Source organism: Mrakia frigida (assembly GCF_051309035.1).
Source record: "Mrakia frigida strain ATCC 22029 unplaced genomic scaffold BDY24scaffold_46, whole genome shotgun sequence".
Classification (NCBI taxonomy): Eukaryota; Fungi; Basidiomycota; class Tremellomycetes; order Cystofilobasidiales; family Mrakiaceae; genus Mrakia; species Mrakia frigida.
This window is the reverse complement of record NW_027481235.1, coordinates 106,080-130,170: the sequence shown is the minus strand read 5'-3', so window position 1 is coordinate 130,170 and position 24,091 is coordinate 106,080. Positions and strand designations below refer to the sequence as shown.

The window sequence follows — 24,091 nt, the reverse complement described above, 5'->3', positions numbered from 1 at the left end:
ACGAAAATAACGTCCAGGTCGTGAGTGAGTAAAGTAGAGAATCGAGACAGCGGATAAGAGACGAAGGCGAGCGTCCTCAAAAGTCTCAAAGAATTAGCCTCCTCCTCCTCAGACGATGCGGCAGGCTCGGCGGCCGAAGAAGCCTGTCAAAGGGACGGAAAGTTGTAATCAGCGTTGGTTTCGAGTGAGAGAGTCAAAAGGAGAGGAACGTACAGCGATCTTGGAGACGGCGGGAGGCGACGCGTCGACGGGACTGAAACCTCAGCGCAGAAACCCCGTCGGCAGGTAAGGTGAAGTACCAGATTTCTTTCGACTATCTAGAAGAAGATCAGACAAGTTTAGAAAACATAATAGTTGTACGAGGAGAAAAACAGATGAAAAGAAACAGCAATCCTCGAATCGATCCCCGTCGCGTCTACCCCTCCCGCTCACGCTCCTCCTCCTTCACCTGCCTCCGGTTCTCCTTCCTTCTTCGGACGCTTGATGACAGGTCGACCTCCTGGAAGACCCGAAGCAGGCGTAGCGATGGCAGCGGCAGCGTTGAGTCGAGCGAGAAGAGGGGTCGTTCCAGGTGTGGGCGAAGGGGCGGAATCCTCCTCTCTCGGACGTTTCGTCGCTCCTCCAGATGGTTGAAGAGCTTCCATCGCTGTGAGAAGAGCGAAAGTGAAGGGGGAAACGTCAGTGATAGATCGAGACGAGAGTACAGGATACAAACGAATCGAACTGACCTCCACTGAAGAGGTTCCCTGGGGGTTTCCTCGCTCCTCCTCGACCCGCTCCCGCTCCTGTTGCTCCTCCCCTCGTCGCCGTTCCTGTCGTCGCTCCTCCTCTCGTCGAAGGTCCACCGGGAGCTGCACCTCCTCGTCCTCGTCCACCAGCGGCCGTCGAAGCGCCTCGGATGGATGCTCCTCCTCCGGGAGCCGTAGGGACAGCGGTTCCTCCGATCGAGGCTCGTTGACGCGTCGTAGGTCCTGTGGGAGTTGGAGGAAGGGTCGAAGCACCGGCTGCTGCCGTGGAGGTAGAAGCCTGAGGTTGCCGAGGTGGGATGGGGACGGCTCGAGCTCCTCCTGTGGGATTGGGTCGGGTCGGAGGAGAGGGAACGACTGGGGAAGCGGAGATCTTGGCCTGAGCCTCAGCGAGCTGCTGCTTGAGAGCGAGGTTCTCCTTTGTCAGGTCCGCCTTCTGGGTCTTGACTCGATCGAGAGCTCCCTTCTGAGCAGCGGTTTTGCTTCCCGCTTCCCTCTTCTCCCTCTCGACAGCGTCCCGAACGGCGACCTCGATCTCGGCCTTCCTGGCTTCCAAGTCCTCGGGAACGACGGGTGCTGGTGTGGAAGTCGAAGGTGCTGCTGCCGCTGCTGTTGCTGCCTTGAGAGCCTCCTCGTGAAGACGGTTGAGCTCGGTCTCTCGTGCTTCGACGGCGGCTTTGACGGCTGTCTCGATCTCCTTGGGGTCGGTCGGGGTAGGGACTGCTGGTGCTGGAGGGGGAGGTGGTGGAAGAGCGGCGATGGCGGACTTGACTGCTTCCTCGACGGTCGACTTGGTCTTCTCGGAGAGTTCCTTCTCTCGAGCGGCGAGCTGAGCGGCGTGAGCCTCCTGGAGTTCCGATTCTCGAGCGGTGACGGCGTTCTTGACGGCGAGATCGACGTCGACGGTTGGTGTAGGTTCCGAAGAGGTAGCAGGAGCAGCGGGAGGAGCGACCGAGGCGAGTTCTTCTCGGACTTGTCGTTCTCGAGCGGCCAGAGCTTCCTCGTGCGACGTCTGAAGCTGAGCGACGGCTGCTTGAACTGCTGAGTCGATGACGTCCTGGGCCACGGGGGGAGGAGGAGGAGGAGCTGCTGGATCAGAGTCGGTGGTGGCGGTTGTAGTGGTGGTAGGAGGAGGGTTGGCCTGAGCTTCAGCGAGCTGAGCCTGGAGGGCGGCGATCTGGAGATCCGTCTCCTCCATCTTCTTCGCATTCGATTTCGAGAGGATGCTGAGCCGTTTCTGGAATCGCAACGAGAAAGATCGTCAGCGTGAAGGAGACAGCAGGTATATAGAAGGACGAAACTGAACGTACGGCGTCCTTGAAGACGGTCTCGTATCGAGACCTCTCGGAGGTAACGTAGGCGGCCTTCGCCTTGAGGAACTGCTCCTGCTGCTCCTTCAGTTTGGCATCGATGTCGGTGATGGCAAGTTTAGCTTTAGTAGAGTCGAGTTCGGCTTCCAGTTCGGTCTGGATCGAAGCCAGAGGTCAAGAGTCAACGGGAATCGAAGACGACGGAGAAGGCAGGAAGGGAACGAACAATCTTCCGTTGAGTGTCTGGATCTGAAGGTGTAGCGGTCTGAGCGAGCCGAAGTAGCTCCTTGAGGTTGTCTCTCTCGGTGCTAAGATCCGTCTGAGAGAAAGAGAAGAGAAAGAGTCAGTACATTAAGAAAGGAAACGAAGACGAAGACGTGAACTGACGATTCGTTGGTCGACGGGAACTCCAGAAGTGGTAGCAGCGTCCGTAGCAGCCTTGAGCTGAGCAGCAAGAGAGTCTCGTTCCGACTTGGTTTTCTCCTGTAGAAGATGTAAAGGAAGGAGGTCAGGGGCGGGCTCGAGGTATCGAAGAGGAAGAGAAAGGACGAACGAGTTCGGCTCGAAGTTGAGGAGGGACAGGCAGCGAGGAGGGAGCAGCAGGAGTAGCCTTGATTTTAGCGAGGAGAGTGTTTCGCTCGGTCTCTAGAGAAGCCTGGATGAGACGGAGCAGAGAAAGAAGCGGTCAGTCAACGAGAGAGAAAAGAGGGAAAGTGAAGACGACGCGACTCACGACCTTCTCGAGAAGAGGAGCGGCAGCCAGGGCCTTGGGCTCGACCATCGACAACTTGACTCGAAGCCTATCGTACTCGGTGGACTTGATCTGAAGCTGTTTGGAAGCGAGCGTAGCCTCGTTGGTCTTGTTCTGGAGTTCCGTCGTGTGCTGAGCGATCTGGTCGGTGAGGGCCTTGATCTCGGCGGCGGACTGGTTTCGTTCGGCCGTCCTCTTGCCCATGAACTCCTGGAACTTGAGTCGATCGGTCTCGGACTTCTGACGGTAGGCAGTGAGGTTGGTGGTGACGTTGTCGAGCTGTGGAAAAGTAAAGCGATCAGCTTCGTGCTCGAGAAACTCGAGGAGACGGGAGGAAAGAAACGAACTCTGGACTTGATGGCCTCCACCTCAGCGACGGCTTGATCTCGTTCCGTCTTGAGGGTGTTCTTCTCGGCGATGATTCCAGACAGGTCGCTGACAGCAGCAGCCTTGAGTTTGGTGACGTCCTCTCGAAGCTTGGCTCTGAGGAAGCACGAAAGAAAGGACGAACTGGAGGTCAGCAAACGGCTGCTCCCTTCGACTCGACTCCCACCTCCTTCGAGACTCACCGATCCCTCTCGAGGTTGGTGATGTGAACCTCCGACTTCTGCCTCGACTCCGTCTGGGTTCGAACATTCTCGGCTTCGACGTTTCGAAGGTTCTGGTTGAGGAGTTCGAGGGTGCTTCGCTCCTTAGCGAGGGCGGTGAGATCCGATTGGAGACGAGCCTCGATGGTCTGGAGTAGCAAAGGAGGGAAAAGGTCAGGGCCTGGGAACGAGGATCGACGAGGGCGAGAAGAAAGAGAGACAACGAACCTTCCAAAGCTCCTTCTCGGCTCGAATGTTGGCAGCCTCCGTTCGAAGTCGTTCGGTCGTTCCTTCGGCGTCGATTCGCTTTTCCTCAGCCTGAGAAGAAAGAGGTAAAAGGATCATCAGTAAAGCGCTCGACGAGGAATGGAATGGAAAGAAGAGGCTTGGGAACTCACGTTTCGAAGGTTGACGTTCAGACGATTGACGTCGTCCTTGAGAAGTTGGGTTTGCTTCGTGAGTCCGTTGAACTCGACCTGCTGGAGCTCGTTCCTCTCCTTCTGGTTTGTGAGTTGTTCTGTTGAGCGAATGCAAAGCGGTTCGACGGTCAGCTCGATCCGTCGACGCGTCAAACGAAGGAGAGAGAAACGAGACGCACCCTTCAAGTAATCCCTCTCCGACTCAACCCTCGCCAACCTCCCACTAGCGCCTCCCAACTCCTTCCTAACCTCCACCAACTCTCCTCTCAACCTCTCGGCATCCAACCCGAGCTCCTTCCTAAGCTCCTCCATGTTCTGCTTCATCACCGCAATCACGTTCTCCGTTCCTGCTCCTCCAGCGACCTCGTCGAGTCTCTGCCCGACGGGAAGGACGATTCCAGCCTGCGAGAGCATCCTCGAGAACATGTCCCTCTCCCTGACGTACTTCAACAGCTGAACCTCCTTCTCCTCGAGCTTCGACTGGAGCGACTGGTTCATCGTCTGAGCCTCCTCCACGGCGAGTTCGACTTCGGCGGCGTCGTACTGCTGGTTCGCTCCGCCTCCTCCCGATGCTTGAGTAGCCTCCATCTGATCGGCCAGTCTCCTGGTGAGTCGGACGAGTTCCTCGTTCTTGGAGATGAGTTCCGGGATCGACTTGTAGGTGACGAGACTCCTCGAAACAATGTTCTGCGCGTCGTCTCCGGCGAATTGATCCTCGTCCTCGAGCTGTTCGACGAGGGAAGGATCGTCCCTGACGGCGAGTTGACGAGCGAGACTGAGCTTCTGTCGAGAGACGTCCGAGTTGTACCTCTCGAGTTCGTGGACGGTCGACTCGGCATGCTTGAGCTTGGAATGGAGTCGAGAGTTGAGTTGATCTTGGGTGGTTCGTTCGGTGGTGAGGACGACGATCTGGTTGGCTTGGTCGTTGGCGACATCACGGATGTGGAAGTACTCCTCCCGTTGCTGCTTGAAGACGGGAGCCTGAGCGAGCGAAGAAAGGAAGGTCGGGAAGAGGGCTAGGTCAGCGAAGGGGAAAGAGAGAAGGCGGCGATGCGTCGAAGCACGAAGAGACGTCGAAAACAAAAGACTCACTCGCTCCTGAATGTCCTTCATAACCTGACCCAGACACTGCTCGAGTCTCTTCGTCTCCTCCTCCTGTCGACCGAGATCGTTCTTGAGCTTGACGTTCTCGACGTAGATGTCGGACAGACTCTGACCCTTGTTCCTCATCAACGAAGTCGCCAGACTAGCCGTAGGACTCAACAGCCCAGCGCTATCTCCGAATCCAGCTCCAGCGTATCCCGACGACGACGAAGCAGCAGCGTCGGCCAGCCTCTCAGCGGTCTGCCTCAACTCCTCGACCTTGGTCTGCAGCTCCGTCTTCTCCTCCTCCCAAGCCTTCCTCTCCTCAGCCGACGACGCTTCACTATCCCTGAGGCTCAACTGCTCCTGCTCACGCTCCTTCTCCATGTTGACGAGCTGGGTTCTGGACTCCTCGGCTCGACGTTCGGCTCCTTCGAGTTGACGGAGGATGGAGGAGTTCTCGACTCGGAAGTTGGTCTTCTGTTCGGCGAGGGAGGATTTAAGGGTGGCGATCTCGTGGTTGGATTGACTGAGACGGTCGGAGAGGGCGGTTTGGGAGCGACGGAGAGCGGAGAGGGATTCGGTGGAGGTGGAAAGTTGAGCTCGAAGGGATTCGACCTCGAGGTGAAGGGATTGGGTTTCGGAGTCCTGGAGTCGAACGACAAGAGGAGGGTCAGATCTTGTTTCGGACGAGAAAGAGAAAGTGTGGTTGACGCAACTAACCTTGGTAGATCTGTACTTCCTGAAGGTGTTGTTGACGCGAACGAGCTCCTCGTTGGCGGCGGAGGTGTCGGTGTTCGAGAGCTGAAGAGCTCGCTCGAGAGCTTCGACCTTGAACTGTTGACGCCAACCAGAAAAGTATAGTGAGCTTCTCTACTTCTTCAGGGAATAGAACCCTTCCAGAGACCGCGAGAAGGCCCACTCACGCTGAAGTTCCTGCTCTCGAGACGTCTCGTTCCTAGCTCTCCTTCGACCTCTTCGAGCCTCCTCTCCCACGCTGAGACCTTGGATCGAAGCTGAACGACCTCGGCTTGAGACTGGTCTCGCTGATCCTTGTGGTCTTGTACGGTTGAGAGGAGGGCGAGGTTGGAGGTTTCGACGTTTGAGAGTTTGACCTGAAGGGAGGAGTTGGTGGAGGACTGGGAGTTGAGGGATTGTTGGAGCTCAGCGTGCTTGGTTTGGAGGTGCTGAAGGGATTGACCTGGAGGCAAAGGAACAAGAAGAGAAGATAGATCGTCAGAGCTAGCTCGCTGGTTGGCTTGCAGCGATGTATGAAGGGGAGATTGGAGAAGCAACAACGTCGAGACTCGAGAGACGACGTCGAAGGAGATGGTCGAGGGACGTACCGAGGCCTTCCTCCCTTCCCTTTGCTTCTGAAACGTGCTTCTTCTCCGAGTCCAGGAGCTTCTCCAGCTCAGTAACCCTCTCCAACGCATCTGCTACAGCCTGTTCCTGCTCAATTTCTTTACGAAGATGGCTCGCTCGAAGAAGCTCGACCTCGGAAGGCTGGTGTTCCTCCTCCTGCGGCTGTTGGACCTCCTTCTCAATCAAAGGCTCGTCCGTGATCGCTGCTGGAGGTGGAGGAGCGTCCTGGGACGGTGTAAGAACTTCTGGAACGGGTGTAGGAGTGGATGCGTCGACGGTGGGAGCGGTAGGAGCTGGGGGAGGGAAGGAGGAGGAGGAAGGAGAAGCGGAGGTGGGCAGTTCGTCGACGTCCATGTCTCCCGACGGTTGAGGGGGTGCGATCTCCTCTGCTGGTGCTGGTGTGGGTGCTGGCTGAGAGGATCCTTCCCCTGAGTCGGCCATAGCGAGAACGAGAAAAAAGAAGAGAAGGGGGGAGGAGAAAGAGAAGGAAGTGGTTGAGGGAGTCTGACCTCGAATCAATCGAAGGGAAGGGAGGAGGGGAGAGGGCTGGCCATGACGACCGATCTATAGATCTTGGAGATCGACCTGTTTCTCTTTGGGGGCGTGAGATCCTTCAAAGAGATGATCTCGTAGGCTTTTTGCTTGTGAAAGAAAAATCATCGCAGGGAAACAAACACGACGCTTACCTCGATCTGTTTTGTTTCGAGCTCACCCCCTCCCTTTCCTCTCACGTCCATCTCCCTTTCCACCAGCACAATGTAACAACCCTCAAGATTAGCTTCTGATGAAGGTCCTTTTGGGATCACGTCCTGTTTCAGCGTTGAGTCGAGCTCAACTTTCAGCCCTCCCTCCCAACTTCAACGATGCTGATTCTCGCTCCCTTCTTTCGCCAGTGCTTGCTTTCTTCCTAAGATCCTGATCTGTGGCTTCCAGCTCGTCCTTGGCTACTACCAGATTCTACAGGAGTTCGAGGGGAAATGGGCGTTTTCTTCTTCCCTCCTCTCCTCGCCTCCTCTCCTCCCTCTTCCTCCCTCCTTCTCTCCGGCCCTGATCATCTTACCAGAACGGGCCGATCACGTCTCATCAAACGTGGTAGAAGTCCGATGCTACGTAGGTCTGAATTTATACGAAACAAGCTCAAGGGTCGATCTCTCCTCGGGCTTCCCTTTCTCGCCCCATGGTTGAGTCCTCCTGGTCCGAAGAACGACCGGAGGCTCTTGCCTCTTACCTAGCATCTTATCTAGCACTCCCTTCACTCTGTATACTCGCAGCGTCTCTCATCGACGCTGCTCGCCGCCAGCTCTCCAAGCGCAGCTCGATAGCAAGCCTCTCGCCTCCCGCGACGCGTCGCCTTCTCTGCTCTCCCTCGCTTCTCATCTCCTCTCTGTCCCTCTTGACTCCTTCCCAGACTACCAATTCACAATATACTGAAAGTTATATCGAAGCATCGAGCAACTTCTACCCGTGGCGAGCCAATCCTCCCTCAATCAATCAATCTCCATCCCCTCCTCCCCGTCTTCCTCTTCTTCCTCTTCCTCCTCCCCCTCCACCAACACCTCAAAAACCCTCCCCCACCCTCCACCCAACCCATCCCCATCCCAGGCTCGAAAACACCCTTTCACCATCTCCTTCACCATCTCTCCCGTCCTCTCCCTCTTCCCTTCGACTCCCTGCACGTGAAACACAACCCACCGATCCCTCACCCCAACCTTCCTCCTCACCACCAACTCGATCACCAGCCCCCTCAATCCCCTCACCAACGCTCCCACAGGATGCGAAGCAAGACGAGACAGGTACGACTTGTTGCTCTCCGCTTCGAAGGTAGGATTTGGGTTTGGAAAGAGCGGGAGCTCGGGAGGGAGGTAGATGTGGATGGAGCGGATTTGGGTGAGGGTGTAGCAGGCTGAGAACGAAGCAGAGGAGTTGATTTCGTCCGAGGAGGAGGAGGAGGAAGAGTCGGGATCGGGAGGTGCGGGAGGGAGGAACTGGTTGGATCGGTTGGCAGTGGAGGAGGAGGAGGATTTGTAGAATTTGGGTGCGAAGAGGAGTCGAGGGAGGGTTAAGGTGAGAGAGACGGTTCGGATGAGGGAGCGGGAGGGGTGGAAGGTCGGGAGGTGGGTGGGCTGGGGAGAAGGAGCGTCCAAACGGGGAGGGAGACGGAGAGTCAGGTTCGATTCGACGCGTCTCGGGTCGAAAAGTCAGGGATGGACTCACGGGAGGGCGAGAGAAGATCGCTTTCCACTGCGAGAGCTTGGTGAGTTTGAGGTGGCGGTAGAGGAGACGACCGGCTTTGGACGAAAAGTCTTTCGAGACTCGCATCGCCGTGGCGAGGGTGGACGCGTCGCACTGTTGGAGGATGAGCGTGAGGAGTTCGAGGGAGAGGACAGGTCCTGGAGCGGGTGACTGCGAATTAAAGCAAATGAAGAAATGAAAGGAAGGATAGGTCAGGATGCGATGTTGCGAGACGAAAAAAAAGATCAAGACTCACCTTCACGACCCTCCTCTTCCTCTTCGTGATCTTCGGCGGTGAGATCTTCGGCTGAGAGTCCTCCTCCTCCTCTTCGATCTCCTCGACTTCCATCCTGTCTCCTCTCTTCCCGTTCTCCTTCATTCGACGTCCCATCTGCACCTCTTCCTCTGCTTCTCCCTCCTCCTCTCCCTCCCCCGACTCCGACTCCGAATCCGACTCCTCCAAAAACGCGTACTTGTCGATCGCAGTACTCTCCCTCTCGCCCCTCTTCCGACGAAGGTTGACGCGTCGAGCCGCCGAGACGGGGAGACAGAGGTTTGGATATCGAGGAGGGAGGAGAGGACCGAGACCGGGGAGGTAGGTGATGCGTCGAGGAGGCGAGTGAGGCGGGGAGGCGTACTCGGAGGGAGAGTGAGTGGTAGAGGGAGGGATTGGGACGATGAGAGAATGAGGTGATGGTGTCCGAGGAGGGAAAGAGGGAGGGAGGTGGTGACTTCGAGTTGGGTTCAGACGACTCGACGACGCGACGGGTTGAGATTGATGGACGTCCTCCTCACCCTCCTGTCCAAACGACGTGTTATCTTCTCCCACCGTCCCGTCACCATTCACCATGACTTCTCGCTCCTTTTCCTTTCCCTTCGTATCCCTCACGAGACTCGCACCGTCGTTGACCCGAAGCTGAGGAGCCGTGCGAGACGCTTTCGAGCGCTTGCTGAGGTTGGAGGATGGTCGAAGAGGGTATCCATCGAAGTCGAAGAAGAGAGAGAAAGCGGTGGGTTTGGGAGCGGGTGGGAGGTGACGGAGTTGGCGAGACGAAGAGGATGGTTGGGACGAGTTGGGAGGTGGTTGTGCGACGAGGCTGAGCCCCGATTGGGGAAGCTTCTGGACGTGGGAGGTGGATGGGACGTTGGAATGGAGGAGTAGGGTTGGTTTCGGAGTTGATGCGATGGGAGGTTGTCGAGGTTGAGGTTTGATTGAACGAGGTTTGGTTGAACGAGAGGGAGAATGATGGTTTGCTGCTGGGGCAGCCGTCGGAGGAACGAGCGCTGGTGCTGGAGGCGGAGGATGGTGAGGAGAGAGAGGAAAAGAAGATGAATTGCTCGTGTGCTCGGGGGGGTGGGATCTGGAGGAGGATGGGAGGGGACGAGAGTTGAAGGAGGGAGAAGAAGAAATCACGTCCTCGACCGCGGAGCGATCCCTCTCCTCCTCCGAGCTCTCCGGGCTCTTCCTCTTCCTCTTGAGAGCCATAGGCAGACCTGAGGAGACCGAGAAAGTTTCTGAGGAAGAGAGGTTGCTCGAGGATGGCGAACCGATGGGAAGGGCATCTAAGAAAGACGACGACGAGCCGCCCGAATCCGCGTCGACCTCGAGCTTGACCCTTTTCCTCTTCTTCTTCTTCTTCTTCGGTTCGGGGGGAGGTTCGAGTTGCTCTTGGGTAGGATCCGGATCGGGTGGAGATGTTGCTCGTGACTGAGCGGCCGACACTGGAGGAGGAGGAGTGGGAGAGAGCAGTTGAGGAGCGGATGGAGAAGCGATGGGGAGGTGAGGATCGTGCGAAGGGAGGGTGAAGCAAAGTCGGACGACGTCTCTGTAGGAACAATGTCTCGCTCGATGAACGAAGGCAGCGATATCGTCATCTAAGAGTATCAGGATGAAGAAGAGTCAGCAATCGGCTCGTACGAACGGAGGGAAGGAAGAGAGAGAGAGACTGACCGTCGTCGAGGTCGACTGGATTCGAACGGTCCCACAGGACCTGCAGCTCCAACTCCTGGTCCCGTCCAAGATCGAGCTTCTTCCTGACCATTCGAGTGATGATATCTAGATCCCAGGTAGCTGAAAAACGTGAAACAGAGGAAGAAGGAGAGCGGTCAGCTCGGTCGACGAGGAGAGGTCGGGTGTTGTTCGTCGAGTCCCTCGCTCGCTCAAGGGTTCCTGTGGTCGCAAGATCGAGCCTGAGGTTACCTGAGCGACCGAAAAGCATCCTAGAGAGCTCAAAGATGTGGTATCCCTTTCGAATCGAGACCAGAGACGTGCTGAAGGGGATGGAAGCTCGAGCGATTCCCCCCTTTGACCTTCGCTTCGCACTTCCCTCTCTCGTCCCACGAAGACCGCTTCTCTACAGAAACCGGATACGAAGACATCGAACTCACCTTCGAACACCCTATCGAAGGATAAAAAGTTCCCCTGTGGTCCTACTCCTTCAAAGCAGACGACACATCCGGCTCGGTGCAAGGGAGGAGGAGGAGAGTCGACCGACGGAGAGGGTGCTGGAGAATCCGTACGAGTCCGCTTCTGCTCCGAGGACTGAGACGAGGAAGCCATCCAGGGGTGACGCTGGGTTAGAGGTTGCCGGAAGAGTATAAAGGTTCTCGAAGAAGGGGAGGTGGATGGTGTTGGAGGGGAGAAGGATGGGTCGCCTTCGCTCGAAGCTCAACAAAGTCGACCCCTTCCCTCCCTCCTCTCTTTCTCGCCTTCCCTCGCAACGGAGAGGAAGATTTTCGCGTCCCTCTTCAGATCTTTATATACTATCAACTTCTCAGGATCTCAGAAGATCTCGGAGATTTTCTGATTCCTTCCTTTCGTTCGCAGTCCATCAGGTGAAACGCGAGCTCGCCCTCCCACTCCTCCCTCTTCTTCTCTTGTTCGCTCCCAACCCCCACCACCTCTCTTTCCCTTTTCTCTATGATCCCTCCTCTCTTTTCTTGAAGAAGAATTCCAACCAACTCTCTCCTACATCGAAACAACAATAAATGCCCCCGAAAGGCTGGCGACGTTCTCTCCCTCCCCCTGGGTGGGTCTTCAAGGGAAAGAAGAACGCTCTAAGGTTCGAAGGACTCTCCCACTCTGGAAACCTCCCTCTCGCCAACGGACCCGGCTCGGCTTCCTCCTCTCGTCGCCGCAGTCGGAACGATACCGACTTCATCCTGCCCGAAACGTCAACGTCAACCTCGACCTCGACGACGGCTCCTCCTCCTCCCAATACGAACGTTGATGAGAAGAAGAGCGTTTCTGGAGGACGGAAAGCTACCAAGAATCAAGCGAGGAATAGGAAGAGGGAAGAGGAGAGGAGGGACAGAGTCGCAAAGGGACTTTTGGTAGGGAGGGGGAGATGGAGGAAGAGGGATGGAGCAGGAGGACTAGGGACGAGTGGGAGGAGTCAGCACGCTCAGGAGGCGGACGAGGAGGGGAGGGATGGCGAGACGGAGGTGGAGATGGAGATGGAAGAGCCGGATTCGGAAGAGGAAGACGCTGAGGATCCTGTTTGGATTGGGTTCAGGGAGGATCATTACAAGAGTGAGCATCCTCGACTCGCAGAGGGAGGCGGAGGAGAGGACGCGAGCTGACCTTTCCACCGCTTTCCCTTTCCTTTCGGTTCCGTTCGGTAGTCATCGACCAACTCCCTCTCGAGCTCCATCGAACGTACGACCTCATTCATCTGCTGGAAGGACAGGTAGAGTCGACCAAGGAGGAGATTCAGGCGCTCGTCAGAGGGTACGTCGAGACGCGACGAGGAGGTCTTCTTCCACCTTCGCCCAACGTCCTCGATCCTCAGTCTCAGCCTATGCACATCGACGCAGAGGAGGATGCACTTGCTGCTAGTGGGTCGGAGGTTAATCAGGAGATGGAGGTCGACGCCAGATCAGCAGCAGCAACAGACAACGACGCGTCGTCCTCCCGTCTCTTCGTCGACTCCTCCTCCTCAGCCCAACCCAATCTTCCAACCATCACCTCACCTCTCATCTCTACCCTTCAAACTCCCGAACCCCTTCCCTTGGAAACCTCCTCCCTCCCTTCTCCTCAATCCCAATCCCAGCCTCTCCCAATCCTCCTCGACCTCCCCTCCTACACCGTTTCCGAACCGAACCCAGTCCATCCTACCTCCCCTCTGCCCTCTCTCTCTCTCTCCCTCACCCAAACCCAATCTCAACCCTCTCCCAACTCCACTCGCGCCCAACTCCTCAACCTCGCCTCTCTCCTTGGCCTCGTCCTCCAAACCTCCTCCCACAAAGTCGTCCTCGCCAAAGACGCGTACGATCGCGTCGACAGGCAGATCCAGGAGCTTGATCTTGCGTTGGAAGCTCATCGGATGAGTATGGGGTTGGAGTCGGGGGTGAATGGGAAGGAGGTGGGAGGTGAGGGGATCAAAAAGGGTGGGGAGGAGGAGGAGGACGCGTCCGAGATGGCTGGGTTCGGGTTGAAAAGGGAGAACGGAGGAGGAGGAGGGAGGGCGTTGAGTGGTTCTGGGATGGATGTTGAAAGTGGTGCTGGTGGTGATGGGAAGATGTACGACTCGGAGGAGGACGCGATCGGGGAGGAGGACGACGACGAGGAAGAGTCGGGGACCGCTGGGTGGCATCCGCCGGTGAAGGAGAGAACTTCGAGCGGTGCGGATAAGGGGAAAGGGTTTGCGGTTGGGGACAGTGGTGGTGGGGGTGTAGGATTTAGGGGAGCTGTGGCGGGAGGAGTGGGAGGGAACGAGTTGGTTGGGATGGCTGTTGATCCGTGAGTTCGTTTTCATACGTCCTCTCAAGGAGCTTGAGAGGCTTTGGTCGATAAGGGGAGATTATGTACTGTAGGAGGAGACCTGCAGCCTGACGAGTGAGAAGAGAAGTTGACTCCTCGACGCGTCGTTTCTTCGTCCGTTCTTCGAATCGAAATCAGAAATGAGCCTCGGTACTGCTACTGCAACGGAGTCTCTTACGGAGAGGTATAATTTTTCTTTCCCCTCCGAGCTCGTGCGCTCCCATCTTGGCCCGACTGACCTTTCTCGTTTGATTCTCGCAGATGATCGCCTGCGACGTTCGTCCTTCTTTCTCCCGTTCTCCTTGCCTTCCATCTTCTTCTCGTCCTCCCGAACTGACCTTGAGAGCCATTTTCACAGAACGAGGACTGCGAGAAGGAGTGGTTCCACATCGGATGCGTCGTCAGTGTCTCCATCTCTTCTCCTCGACCTCAAAACGAAACACGTCCAACCCGCTGCTGACCTCCTCTTCTGGATGGTTCGATTTTTATGCAGGGTACTGTCTCGCCAACGAAGAAGCTCTGGTTCTGTAGGGACTGCTCGAAGCAGCAGGCTCCTTCGTCCGACGGGAGGAGGAGGAGGGAGAAGTGAGGGAGGGCGACGCGTCGTGGCTGGTTTGGTTCTTTTGGGGTGTCCGACGGCCCTGGGTCGTTTGATTAAGTTTCTTGCACAAGTTTGGCTCTTTTTGTTTTGATGTTGACCTCTCTTTGATGACTTTGACGACAGACTGGAACGAGAGCGGAGGGGAACGAGCGAGTCGATCACGACGGGTTGATCTCTTTCCCATGCAGAAGCAAGTAAACGAGAGATATTGATGTCGAAAACAAGGTAGGAGAGCCAAAGGTAGATCTCTAGCTCTGGAATCCTGTACATTTCAGCTTTTCACAGGGTCGCTCTCTCTCGTTGCCGACCGACCGTCGTCGCTAGGGAAGGTTTCGCCGAGCTCACCTTCCTTCCTTCCTTCCTCCCTCCTTCCTGGAGCTTACAACGCCCACCCCCCGTTCCTCCTTCTCTTCTCTCGGATGGTCCCCTCTCTTCCACCTCCGTCCAAGTCGTCATACTCGGGGACCAAACGGAAGAGGGCGTCGTCGGACGAGGAGGAGGAGCAGCAGCAGAAGGAAGAGCACCACCGTTTCTCGACCTCGATCCTCAGCTTCGAAGGATCCGTTGACGGTGGGAGCAAGGTCTTCGAGAGAGTGTTCAATCGTGAGTCCATACTACTGGTACTGGACGGGATACTGAAGGATACGACGAAGGCGGCTAGTCTGTAGGAATGAGGAGGGCAGGAAAGGAGGCAAGCTCAAGGAGGGCTGAAGGTCTCCTCGGACCTTCCTCTCTCCCCTCGAGGCCCGAGGTCGATCATCGTAAACTCATGGGGTGCTTGCAGATCTCTCTGTAGAGCTGAAGTAGGAAGGGCATGACGCGGAGATATTGCAGAACTGAACCTCCTTCCAAACGCTCGAGACGTCGACTGACCTTTTGTTCTCTTCATTGTTGTCGATTTGCAGCCGATCTCACTCTCGACTCTCTTAGGGATCTCGTTCGGACGAAGCTGCGACTTGGGGCGTACTCCGTCGTGCATCTCTATATCGCCGGATCTCCTAAAGATCGAACACTCACTGTCGAGCTGAAAGACGGTTCGTCTCCTCTCTCTTGCATTCTGTTCACCTCGTTCGTCGAGACCTTACAAATGCTGACCTTCGTTAAAACTCTTCGATTACCCTTAGATGAGGACTTCGCCTCCTTTCGCTCGAAGGCTATCGAACAGCCGGCGTGCTACCATCTCAGGTTCAGGCTCGACGCGACCAGGTCGACATCCTCCTCCTCCACTTCATCCACCACGACTAGAACCCGTTATTCCTTCTCGCCATCCCCTTCGTCATCTTCAACTGGACGCTCACCAACAAAGAAGGGTGCTCGCCGTCGACGGAGAGCGGAGGAGAAGGAAGCGATTCGCAAAGCCTCGTGTCCCTCGGACGTCGACGAGAACGGTCGTCCCCAATCCAAATCGAAATCCTCGCCAATAACCATTATCCCTCTATTCCCTAACCTCTCCGTTCCTCGTCCTCCTCCCTCTCCTTACACTCCAAAAGTTCCGTCTCCCCTCGGACACGCCGTCGAGCTCTCGCTCCCTCTCCCCACCGAGCAGGACGTCGCTGTCTCGGAAGCCTTCAGAACGAAGAAGCTGGCTAGGAGGGCTTTGAAGAGGGAGAGGAAGAGGTTGAGGCAGGGAGCGAAGGAGGAAAAGGAGAAGGAGGTCGTCGAGGATCCCGACGTCGTCGATTCGGGAGAGTGAGCGAAAACGCACAGGTGAGTCTTGCCCTTCTAGCTTCATTGATGACGGTGAAAGATTTGAAAAGGCTTAGAGTCTGACTTTTTGTCCCTCTTCCCTTACCCACAGAATCGGCCAGTCTCAAGAGTTTCCCGTCGATGTCGGTTGATCCTGGAGCTCTTCCCGTCGAGGGAGGCCGCTGGTGGGTCCAAGCTCTCTTCTTTGTCCCTCTCATGGTGCTAAGTCTAACCAATCCTCTTCTTCCCCCTCTTGATCCAGTCGCTCGCATCACTCCTCGACTTCGAACGGACAATGAAGCCATCAGTGTTCGAAAGGACCTCGCCGTCGCCTTTCTCCTTCACCGGATCCACCAACTTCTCGTTCGTCTCCTAGTTCGAAGGATCAATTGTTTGGTCGATAAGAACCCTCAGTTCTCGAGGGGGACGAGGCTCGACGGACACGGTTCGCCTCTTTGTTCGACGCTTCCTCGTTCGAGTTCGTCTTCTTTCCTGCTCCTTCTTTTGTAGCTTGTATCTTTCAGGAGTTCAGGACGACCAGTCTAGAAGCTATCATAGTCGTGTATGTATGAGTGGTACCGAAACGGGAAACGAGAACGAGAACGAGAAAGCGACCAGAGACCGGGGAAGAGAAACGAAACCGAAACGAAAAGTCGAACGAAGATGAGAGCCGTCTTCGAACTCGAGCCAGATTAGATAATAAACGAGACTAGGAACTCAAGAGATACATTTTTACTGCGAGATAAGGTAGAGATCCGAAAAGGAAGAGTAGCGAGTGACACTGCTGATGGTTCGTCGAGAAATCAAAGTTGATCGTTGGCCACCCGCGTGTTGGACTCGAACGACGGAGGTGATTTTTTTGACCGAAGTCGAAGTCGAAGTCTTGTAGGGTCTGGTGTGGGAATCTTTGTGGAAGGCCGCGAAGATCTCAGCGGGGGAGGGCTTGAGAGTGGAAGTGGTGGATCTGGAGGAGGACGGCGAGGAAGTGTCGTCCGATTGGGAGGAGGAGGACGAGGAGGATGAGGAGGGGACGGAGGACTGAAGAGAGATACGCAAAGGTCAGCGATTGCGATCGCACCGAGGAAGGAGGGTTTTGAGACAATTACTAACCGAGGAAGAGGCGTCGGAGGAAACGGAGGAAGCTCGAGCTCGTCCGACTTCCTTTGGGAGAGCGGAAGCGGGAGCAGGAGCAGGACTGGACTCGAACGGAGACGCCTATTAGTGGAGGAGAAGAAAAGAGAGAGTCAGCAAAGGAGGAAGGCCGAAGAAGGGGAGACGAAGAAACTCACCTTGTTGAGAGCAAGGGAAGCGAGGGAAATAGCAATGAAAAGCGACGTTCCGACAGAATAGTAGGCGGTAGACTTGAGGGTGTTCTTGAGAGTGGAGAACATAGTTGGATAGTGTGGGTAGGTGGGAGTTGGAAGTGAGATGTGTGTGGGAGTATGGGAGTGAAAGGAGCTCGATGTGGTTAAATGGAAGAAGAGAAAGGAGAGGTCAAACGAAATATTAAGTATGATTTCCGGCAGCGGCTGTGGCAGTTGAGTCACGTCTGCGCGCAGGGAACGGGGTCAAGCGTGAATTGAAGAGACGCGAACTTAAATGAAAGGTTTGGCGTCCCTGAGTTTCGGGAAGGAAAAGGAGGCGGGTCGAACGCGTCCTCTCCGGGCTTTCTCCCCTGCTTCCGTACTCTTCTCCAACAGGTCTCTGATAGACATCATCTACAAGAGCATCCGATGAATTACATAGCCTTTTTACGCTTCCGTGGAAAGGAGTTGCCTGCAGGAACGTGTTCCACACTGGTAAAAAAAATGCATCTCGATCACGTTTCAATCCGGTTTGATGCAGATTTTCACGACTGCTGACCGACGGGAGCTTTCACTGCCAAGGTACACGGGTCTGTAGCTCGTACGCTCCAGTTTCTATGTACCCAGCCGACGAAAAGGAAAAGGAAAACTCCCTTCCCTTCGTCTTCTTGAAAGAAGAGTCGACGCGTCGCCTCCCTTGAACTTTTCCCGCCCGTTCCCGCCCGTTTCTGAACATAGTTACGCAATAAGGTCCCGTGTCATCTAATTCTGGCTAGTATATTGGTTAGTATGCAAGCTTGTCATTCAGTTGGCAACAGCAGACGATTCGCTTGAGAGCAGGGTTCGATTCCCTGGCCGGAAGAAAAAGTTCTTTTTGCTCGTTCGCTCTCTGATCTTTCCTTAAATCCTCCGGTCGTTGGGGTTTGCGAGACGAAGCGTTCTTCACCTTTCGCAGAAGAGAACGAAAAAGAAGGGAAGGAAGGAAGACGACGAAGGCACGCGTCCGACCGTTCGTTCTTTTCTTCCTCCCTGGCTCCTTGCCGGAAAGGATCGAGGGGGAAGCAGAGTAGATCATCATAGTGATGATATTAAGAGACGGTAGGTGAGTCAGGGCTGAGGGGCATCAAAAAGATACTAGTAAGACGGCAAGGGCAGAGAGACGAGAAGCTACGAATACAAAGATAAGGCTGAATGGAAGCGTTCTTTTAGAGAGTGTTGTTGATCGCCTCGGTGAGCTTGGCCTGGGTGAGAAGCGATCGAGGAGCTGCGAGGAGGAGAAGAAAGGGAGGAAAGAGGTCAGCGTTTGAAGTCGCGTCAGGAGTGGATCCACGAGGAGGGAAGGGAAGACTCACCATCATGTCGAGGCATCATGATCTCGATGAGTTGGATAACCTTTCCAGCCTGGAACTCGGGATCCTTCAGGAGAGCATCGAGCTCGTCTCGGGTAGAGACCTTGTGGAACTTCTTGGGGTAAGGGAGCTGGTTGGCCGAGGGTGGAGGGGACAAGAAGTCGAGGAGGAGAGAGTGGTTGTAAGGTTGGATGTCGTTGTAGATGGCGTTGACCCCGTGGATCTGAGAGAGAAGAAGGGAACAAAAGGAAGGGAGAAAGAAGGAGGGAAAGAGAGAGGTGAGCGTCGCGTCGAGAAAGAAAAACGAAGATGAGGGACAGCGTACCTGTCGCTCAATCTCGTAACCGTCGTTGTTGAGAACGAAAATGAAGGGAGTAAGACCTCTGCGAGAAGGGAGAAGGAAAAGAGGGCAGGCAAAGAGTCAGTCGGAGTTTGACGAGACGAGAAAGGACGAGCGACGAAGACTCACCGTCGCATCATGGTTCCGATCTCCTGAACAGTAAGCTGAAGGGATCCGTCTCCAACGAAGAGGATTGTCCTTCGGTCGGCTCCCTGCTTGGACTCCCTGGCAGCCTGAGCAGCTCCGAGCGTGGCTCCGACGGACCACCCGATTGAGCCCCAAAGTACCTGAGAAAGCGCGATGGCGGTCTTGGGGAAGGGGATGTCGAGGATACCGAAGGCTGAGAGTGGAGGGAGATGGAAGTCAGCGATGAAGTCCGAGAGCTTGGAAGGGAAGAAGGCGACGCGACGGGGAGAAAGCACGAACCTGAAGTTCCAGTGTCGGCGAGAATCACGTCCCACTCCTTGAAGAAGTGCTGCATTCGAGGCCAGAGGTACTTCTGGGTGATGATTCCCTTTCCGAACTTGGCTTCGTCGGCCTCGTCCTCAGCGGTGGGAACGACGACCGCGTCGTAACGCTGAGCGATAGAAGCAGCGTCGTGAGTGTTGGCCTGAGAGGAACCCGCCTTCTTGGGAAGGGCAGCGAGCTGCTTGGCGAGAACGGGGAGGATGTCCCGGAAGGAGAGGGCGGGGTAGGTAGCGTGTCTGATCGAGGGAAGAGAAGCGAGGAGAAGGTCAGCGCCGAAGAGAAGGAGGAAGGAGGAAGAAGCGTCGAAGGGTAGGAAGACTCACCCAACCTTCATGTGATCCGAGTGAAGCTCAACGAGGACGTTCTTGTTGATTCCCCAAGAGAAAGAACCAGAGTTGAAGTCGGAGATGATGGCTCCGAGGGAGATGACGAGATCGGACTTCTCGACGAGAGCTTGAACGGCGGGGAACGAGTTGGATCCGACTGAGAAGAAAGTGAGAAGAAAGAGAGTCAGAGAAGAAGTTGACGACGAAACGGAGAAGAGGGCTAACTGTAGCATCCAGCGTATTGGGGATGAGTCTCGTCAGTCGATGCCTGTGGAGAGGGAAGGATAGACAGTCAGCTCAGCGTCGAGAAAGAAGGATGAGGAAAGAAAGCGAACGAACCTTTCCCATGGGAGTCTCGAAGAACGACATTCCAGTGTCCTCGACGAGCTTGAGAGCCCATCCCTCCATTCTGTAGAAAGAGAAGTACAAAGAGCAAGGTCAACGAGAGGCTTGTGGGAAGGGCGACGGGAAAGAGGAAGACGCGACGACGTACCCGAATCGTCCAGCACAAGCGTCCACGAGGACGACGGGATCCACAGCCTTCTCGTAAAGAGCGACGACAGTATCGACGAAGGCCTTTCCGGGTCCCTCGAGGATGACGTCGGCAGCGGAGGCGGGAGGAGGAGAGGAAGCGGGAGAGGGGAGGAGGGTGTTCAATCGATCGGCTGGGATTTTGACGTGGTTGAGATCGGTGGGGAAAGCGAGGTAGACGGGCCTGTGGATGAAAAGTGCTAAAGTCAGCTGAAGGTCGAAGAAGACTGAAAGGAGAGACGCAGACGCACCTGCACTCCTTGAGGGCGACCTTGATGAGCTCGTCGATGAGCTCTCCAGCTCCCTCAGCTCGCTGAAGCCTAGCAGTGTGAGCGGTGATCTGACCTGACATGAGTTCGAACTCGTTGAATCGACCGTCTCCGAGGGTGTCTGAGAGAGAAGAGGAGGCGAACGAGGGACGAGATCAGCTCGAGCAGACGACGCGTCGCTTCGCTCTAACGGGAAGAAGACAAACTCACGATGAAGCAAAGCTCGAGAGGATTGAAGCTTGGTAGATGGCATACCGACGATGTGAAGCAGAGGAAGTCGCTCGGCCATCCTGAAAGCAGGAAGAAGCACGAAGGAGGCGTGAGCGACGATTCGAGTGACGAAAGGGGGAGATTCGAGCTCACATTCCAGCGACTCCGTTCAAAGCAGAGAGCTCTCCGACCTGTTTGCGAGAGGAACAGCAGAAGGATCAGCTTCTACCAGCTATAGTGAAGTTGAAACAAAGAGGAAAGGACGCACTCCGAAGGTGGTCAAAAGGACGGCGAGTCCTTTCGAAACTCGAGCGTATCCCTGAGCGAAGGAGGGAGGAGAAGAGACGGTCAGATCGAGCGTTTCTGGCAAGCATAGAAGAGGAAAAGCTTGCTCACGTCAGCAGCGTAGGCAGCGTTGAGCTCGTTGGCGTTTCCAGCCCAGAGAATGTCCTTGTTGTCCTCGATGTAGTCTGAAGGGAGGGAGGGAGGGAGGAGATGGTGAGGTCAGCTTTCAGCCCTTCTGGCCCAAAGTCGAAAAGACAGAAACGTACCAAGCATCTCCAGGTTGAAATCTCCAGGCACACCGAAGATGGTCTTGACACCGAGCTGGGTGAGTCTGCATGAGGAAGACGAGAACGAAGAATAAGGCAAAGGGAAGGTAGGAAGGTCGAGGAAGACGGTCAGATCGGGACGAGAACCGCGAGGGGGAGGCGTCTCTGATGGTAGAGAGAGATATTTACCGAGCGAGGATGTAGTCCTGTAGGCAGAGAGTCGATGCGAGGTAGGACGAGAGGGAAAGAAGGATGTTCAATGCAAGGTCAGCGATCAGAGAATCGAAGAAGGGAAGAAGAGGGGAGGAGGAAGGAGTGGGGGAAGAGAGAGGAGGAACGAACGGTGATGGTGACATCGCCTGAGAATTTAGTAGTCATAGTAGATGAGTTGATGGATGTGGGTGTTTGGGTTGGGTAGAGGTAGGGGGGATGGGTGGTGGTTGATGGTGAGATGGAAGGATCGAAATCTCTCTCCCTTTTGAACCTTCGAAATCAGGTCGACCCGATGCCGACGGACGACTACTCTCCCCTCGTCACTTCTTTACGGTTTCAAGAAGGAACAGGTTCTTTAGAAGTTTCCTTTTCAATTCTGTCAACGTGCGCCTCCGAGTTATTCGTCCCTCGTGGCTGATCTCAAGTGGCGTGAAGGCAGAAAAGGGACGCGAGCGGCAGTTCTGCCTCTCTTCCTCGACACAGAGAAGGGAACAGAGAGCGATGAAGCTCAGATCTGATGAGCAGAGATTCAGGTGGGACGAACTTGAAAGAGATAGAACTCTGCACTGGAGTAAAGTGGAGGAGCTGGAGAAGGGGAGGGTTGGGGAAAAGCAGCTCTTGGAGACGCGTCGCGGGCTCAACGGGCGACGCTGCTTTCCGTGCCGCCTTTTCTTTCTTTGCAAGGACAGATCAGATCGCCAAAACTGTCACAGATCGGGCTCTGCTTTCCTTCTGAGATGATGGATCCCGATGAATCGGTAATCCCAAGTCCTCCGATGGACCGTTTGGTTTGCCGAGGGAACGACATCGACGCGTCGAGATCGATTGAATCGAAGCCTGATCGAAGAAGGGAGGGAAGACGGCTCAGTCTCCAGTGAGGAAGAGACACGAGGGGGCAGAAGACGAGCATTGCGTGGTACGGAGACGAAACGAGAGAGGTGCGATTGAAGAGGGAGGAGTTGAAGAGGAAAAGGAGGAGGAGGAACGCTTGGAGAAAAGGAGCGGAGAGGAACGAACGGTCGGGTTTGAGAAGAGGGAAAGACTCAGAAGACATCAGAGCAAACTTCAACAGTCAGCAATATTGTTAGGAGGAAGGGAGCCGATGACCATGGCCGAAATCTGGCGATCAAGAGCGTTGGGTCCGTTGATTGAACGTTGAGCTTCGGAGCATAGGATCCGTCGCAGAAGTCGGCCTCGTTGTTGCACGAGCAGGGAAACGAGCGATGGTACGACTGCTCCGAGTGAAAGATCATAGGACGATGAGAAAGAAAGGACGACGGCGACGACGCGTCGACGACGAGCTCGAGAACGCGTTCGCTGTTTCCCTCGTCCCCAACACGCGGTAGAACCAAAGAGCACATCAAGATCCAGCCTCTAACTCACTCGCTATCCTCTCCGCTTCCCTCACCTTCAGCCTCCTCAGCCGCCCCAGCACCAGCGACAGTCTTCCCTCTTTTTCTTCTTCTCTTCTTCTTCCTCCCACCTGCTCCCTCTCCAGCCTCCCCTCCAGCTTCACCATCTCCACCGATGATGTTCACCTTCAGAGGTCCCTCTCCATCGTCCTCCTCGTCTTTCTTCTCCTCAGCCTTCTTCTTCGTGACCTCAACCTCCTCGTCGCGCTTCCTCTTCACCGACTCCTTTCCCTTTCCCTTCCCGGCGGTCGGGGGAGGAGCAACGACCTTCTTCTTCTTGACACTGAGAGGATTGGGAGCTTTGGGACCTGAGGGTTTCTTTTTGGGAGGAGGAGCTGTGGATTTGGAGGTTGGGTCGGTGGAGGTGGAAGCGGTTGGAGGAGGAGGAGCTGGGATGGAGGAGGGTGGTGGGGCGAGAGATTGGGTTTCCATCTGAACGAAACGTTGCCAAGCAAGGTGAGTATGTGAGCCTTTCCGAGAAGCAAAAGCTTGCTCCTCTGGTGGACCAGAAATATGAGGGAGGGAGGGAGGGAGAGGTGAAACGAACCGACTCCTTCTTCTCCTTCGTGACTTCACTCATAGGCTCCATGACGGTGACTCCTCGCTTGACGTGCATGACGGGTACGGCTGGGACGTTGGATCGAAGATGGTTTCGAAGAGGCTCGGATTGGGTGGAGATGATATATCGATGAGGGTTGGTGGTTCCTTGAGAAAAGACCGTCCAGAAATCGAGGTGAGCTTCGACCTTTCCTTCCTTCCTCCCTTCTCCTCCGAGCTCCTGGGCCCTTTCTGAAGCTGCTACAACCCCGAGAGAAAGCAGAGACACGAGGAAGCGAATCTATGAACTCACCGACGACAGAAGTCAAGCACTCGTCTCCAGGGATAGCCTCTCGATGGTTACACTTTCGTCGCTCGAAGTTCTTCGCCATGTCGACGACGTGCTGGCCCGAGGGACCGAGAGCGTACAGCTCGGAGATGCAGCACTGAGTGATCACTGATAAAGAAGGAGAGACGCATACTCGTCAGTTTCGGAGCTCGAGTGGACTTGAAAGGGTCGCAGCGGCAGACAGGAAGGTGGGAGGGAGGGAGGAGGGGAGGGAGGAAGGAGAGGTGAAAGCTGAACGAACTTGGCTTGCAGTTTCCCTGCAGAACAGTCTCGAGCTGCTTCTCGACGTCGATACCACTCCTAGCAATGCTCTCACAGAAGGCAGCGTCCACTGTTTGAATTCGAAGGTCGAGGAGGGCGGGCAGGTCAGCCTCGGAAGGGTCGAAGGTCGAAGGGAGGGGAGGGAAGGAAGTGAAGGATTGAGCTCACGTAGAACCTGGTAAGGTTGCCTGAAACCAAACGTCACACAGTACGCATGCATAAGACGCTTGTACGCCTTCGCTCGCTTTTGTCGCATCTTTGAAAGAGAGGAAGGGGGTAGAGTGGGAGGAAGAGAGGTGGTGAGTGTTTGAAGTCTCTGAGCTGAACGAAATTGAACGTCGAGCTCACCGAGCTCGAGCTTCAGGACAGCGTCGGGGGAAAATTTAGATCGAACTGCTGAAAATGAAAACTATTTTTCTCTCGGGATGT

General features: G+C 55.5%; 9 protein-coding genes and 1 non-coding gene across 10 annotated transcripts; 4 read left to right on the top strand and 6 right to left on the bottom strand.

Annotated features, from left to right (window-relative positions):
• Window positions 1–272: 272 nt before the first annotated feature.
• On the top strand, window positions 273–1,809 carry BDY24DRAFT_403587 (uncharacterized protein). The gene is made up of 2 exons (XM_076642398.1): window positions 273–646; window positions 729–1,809. Exons 1-2 carry the CDS (start codon window positions 375–377, stop codon window positions 1,789–1,791), a joined length of 1,335 nt encoding a protein of 444 aa, XP_076492533.1. The 5' UTR covers window positions 273–374; the 3' UTR covers window positions 1,792–1,809.
• A 1,929-nt stretch (window positions 1,810–3,738) lies between these two features.
• On the bottom strand, window positions 3,739–5,283 carry BDY24DRAFT_345368 (uncharacterized protein; the record flags this gene model as incomplete). Its single annotated transcript, XM_076637595.1, has 2 exons — window positions 3,739–4,794; window positions 4,906–5,283. The coding sequence occupies 2 exons, from the start codon at window positions 5,281–5,283 to the stop codon at window positions 3,739–3,741; spliced, it is 1,434 nt and encodes a 477-aa protein (XP_076492532.1).
• A 2,151-nt stretch (window positions 5,284–7,434) lies between these two features.
• Window positions 7,435–11,142, bottom strand: BDY24DRAFT_221859 (uncharacterized protein). The gene is made up of 4 exons (XM_076636562.1): window positions 10,882–11,142; window positions 10,445–10,564; window positions 8,750–10,368; window positions 7,435–8,664 (listed from the first exon to the last, which is right to left on the bottom strand). The coding sequence occupies exons 1-4, from the start codon at window positions 11,051–11,053 to the stop codon at window positions 7,819–7,821; spliced, it is 2,757 nt and encodes a 918-aa protein (XP_076492531.1). The 5' UTR covers window positions 11,054–11,142; the 3' UTR covers window positions 7,435–7,818.
• A 1,452-nt stretch (window positions 11,143–12,594) lies between these two features.
• Window positions 12,595–13,130, bottom strand: BDY24DRAFT_403578 (uncharacterized protein; the record flags this gene model as incomplete). The annotated part of the gene is made up of 1 exon (XM_076642397.1): window positions 12,595–13,130. A coding segment is annotated over exon 1 (489 nt), but the record flags the coding sequence as incomplete, so codon positions are not given.
• BDY24DRAFT_403577 (Phd domain in Ing1-like protein) lies at window positions 13,118–13,884 on the top strand. The gene is made up of 5 exons (XM_076642396.1): window positions 13,118–13,234; window positions 13,394–13,439; window positions 13,517–13,531; window positions 13,614–13,655; window positions 13,749–13,884. The coding sequence occupies exons 1-5, from the start codon at window positions 13,221–13,223 to the stop codon at window positions 13,842–13,844; spliced, it is 213 nt and encodes a 70-aa protein (XP_076492529.1). The 5' UTR covers window positions 13,118–13,220; the 3' UTR covers window positions 13,845–13,884.
• A 391-nt stretch (window positions 13,885–14,275) lies between these two features.
• On the top strand, window positions 14,276–15,694 carry BDY24DRAFT_418978 (uncharacterized protein; the record flags this gene model as incomplete). The annotated part of the gene is made up of 4 exons (XM_076643916.1): window positions 14,276–14,459; window positions 14,762–14,890; window positions 14,981–15,545; window positions 15,655–15,694. 4 exons carry the CDS (start codon window positions 14,276–14,278, stop codon window positions 15,692–15,694), a joined length of 918 nt encoding a protein of 305 aa, XP_076492528.1.
• Window positions 15,695–16,274: 580 nt separating this feature from the next.
• Window positions 16,275–16,933, bottom strand: BDY24DRAFT_418977 (uncharacterized protein; the record flags this gene model as incomplete). The annotated part of the gene is made up of 3 exons (XM_076643915.1): window positions 16,275–16,580; window positions 16,653–16,757; window positions 16,832–16,933. The coding sequence occupies 3 exons, from the start codon at window positions 16,931–16,933 to the stop codon at window positions 16,275–16,277; spliced, it is 513 nt and encodes a 170-aa protein (XP_076492527.1).
• Window positions 16,934–17,612: 679 nt separating this feature from the next.
• On the top strand, window positions 17,613–17,708 carry BDY24DRAFT_t103. Its single transcript has one exon. It is a non-coding gene; the product is annotated as a tRNA-Asp (tRNA).
• Window positions 17,709–17,801: 93 nt separating this feature from the next.
• On the bottom strand, window positions 17,802–21,430 carry BDY24DRAFT_367015 (alpha-keto acid decarboxylase family protein). The gene is made up of 17 exons (XM_076637969.1): window positions 21,233–21,430; window positions 21,080–21,096; window positions 20,891–20,955; window positions 20,736–20,809; window positions 20,608–20,658; window positions 20,493–20,530; window positions 20,340–20,419; window positions 20,112–20,250; window positions 19,823–20,044; window positions 19,669–19,738; window positions 19,555–19,597; window positions 19,327–19,486; window positions 18,962–19,239; window positions 18,665–18,875; window positions 18,521–18,578; window positions 18,199–18,418; window positions 17,802–18,110 (listed from the first exon to the last, which is right to left on the bottom strand). The coding sequence occupies exons 1-17, from the start codon at window positions 21,266–21,268 to the stop codon at window positions 18,052–18,054; spliced, it is 1,821 nt and encodes a 606-aa protein (XP_076492526.1). The 5' UTR covers window positions 21,269–21,430; the 3' UTR covers window positions 17,802–18,051.
• Window positions 21,431–22,428: 998 nt separating this feature from the next.
• Window positions 22,429–24,088, bottom strand: UTP23 (rRNA-binding ribosome biosynthesis protein UTP23). The gene is made up of 5 exons (XM_076642395.1): window positions 23,831–24,088; window positions 23,643–23,732; window positions 23,366–23,509; window positions 23,063–23,220; window positions 22,429–22,947 (listed from the first exon to the last, which is right to left on the bottom strand). Exons 1-5 carry the CDS (start codon window positions 23,916–23,918, stop codon window positions 22,483–22,485), a joined length of 945 nt encoding a protein of 314 aa, XP_076492525.1. The 5' UTR covers window positions 23,919–24,088; the 3' UTR covers window positions 22,429–22,482.
• Window positions 24,089–24,091: the final 3 nt, after the last annotated feature.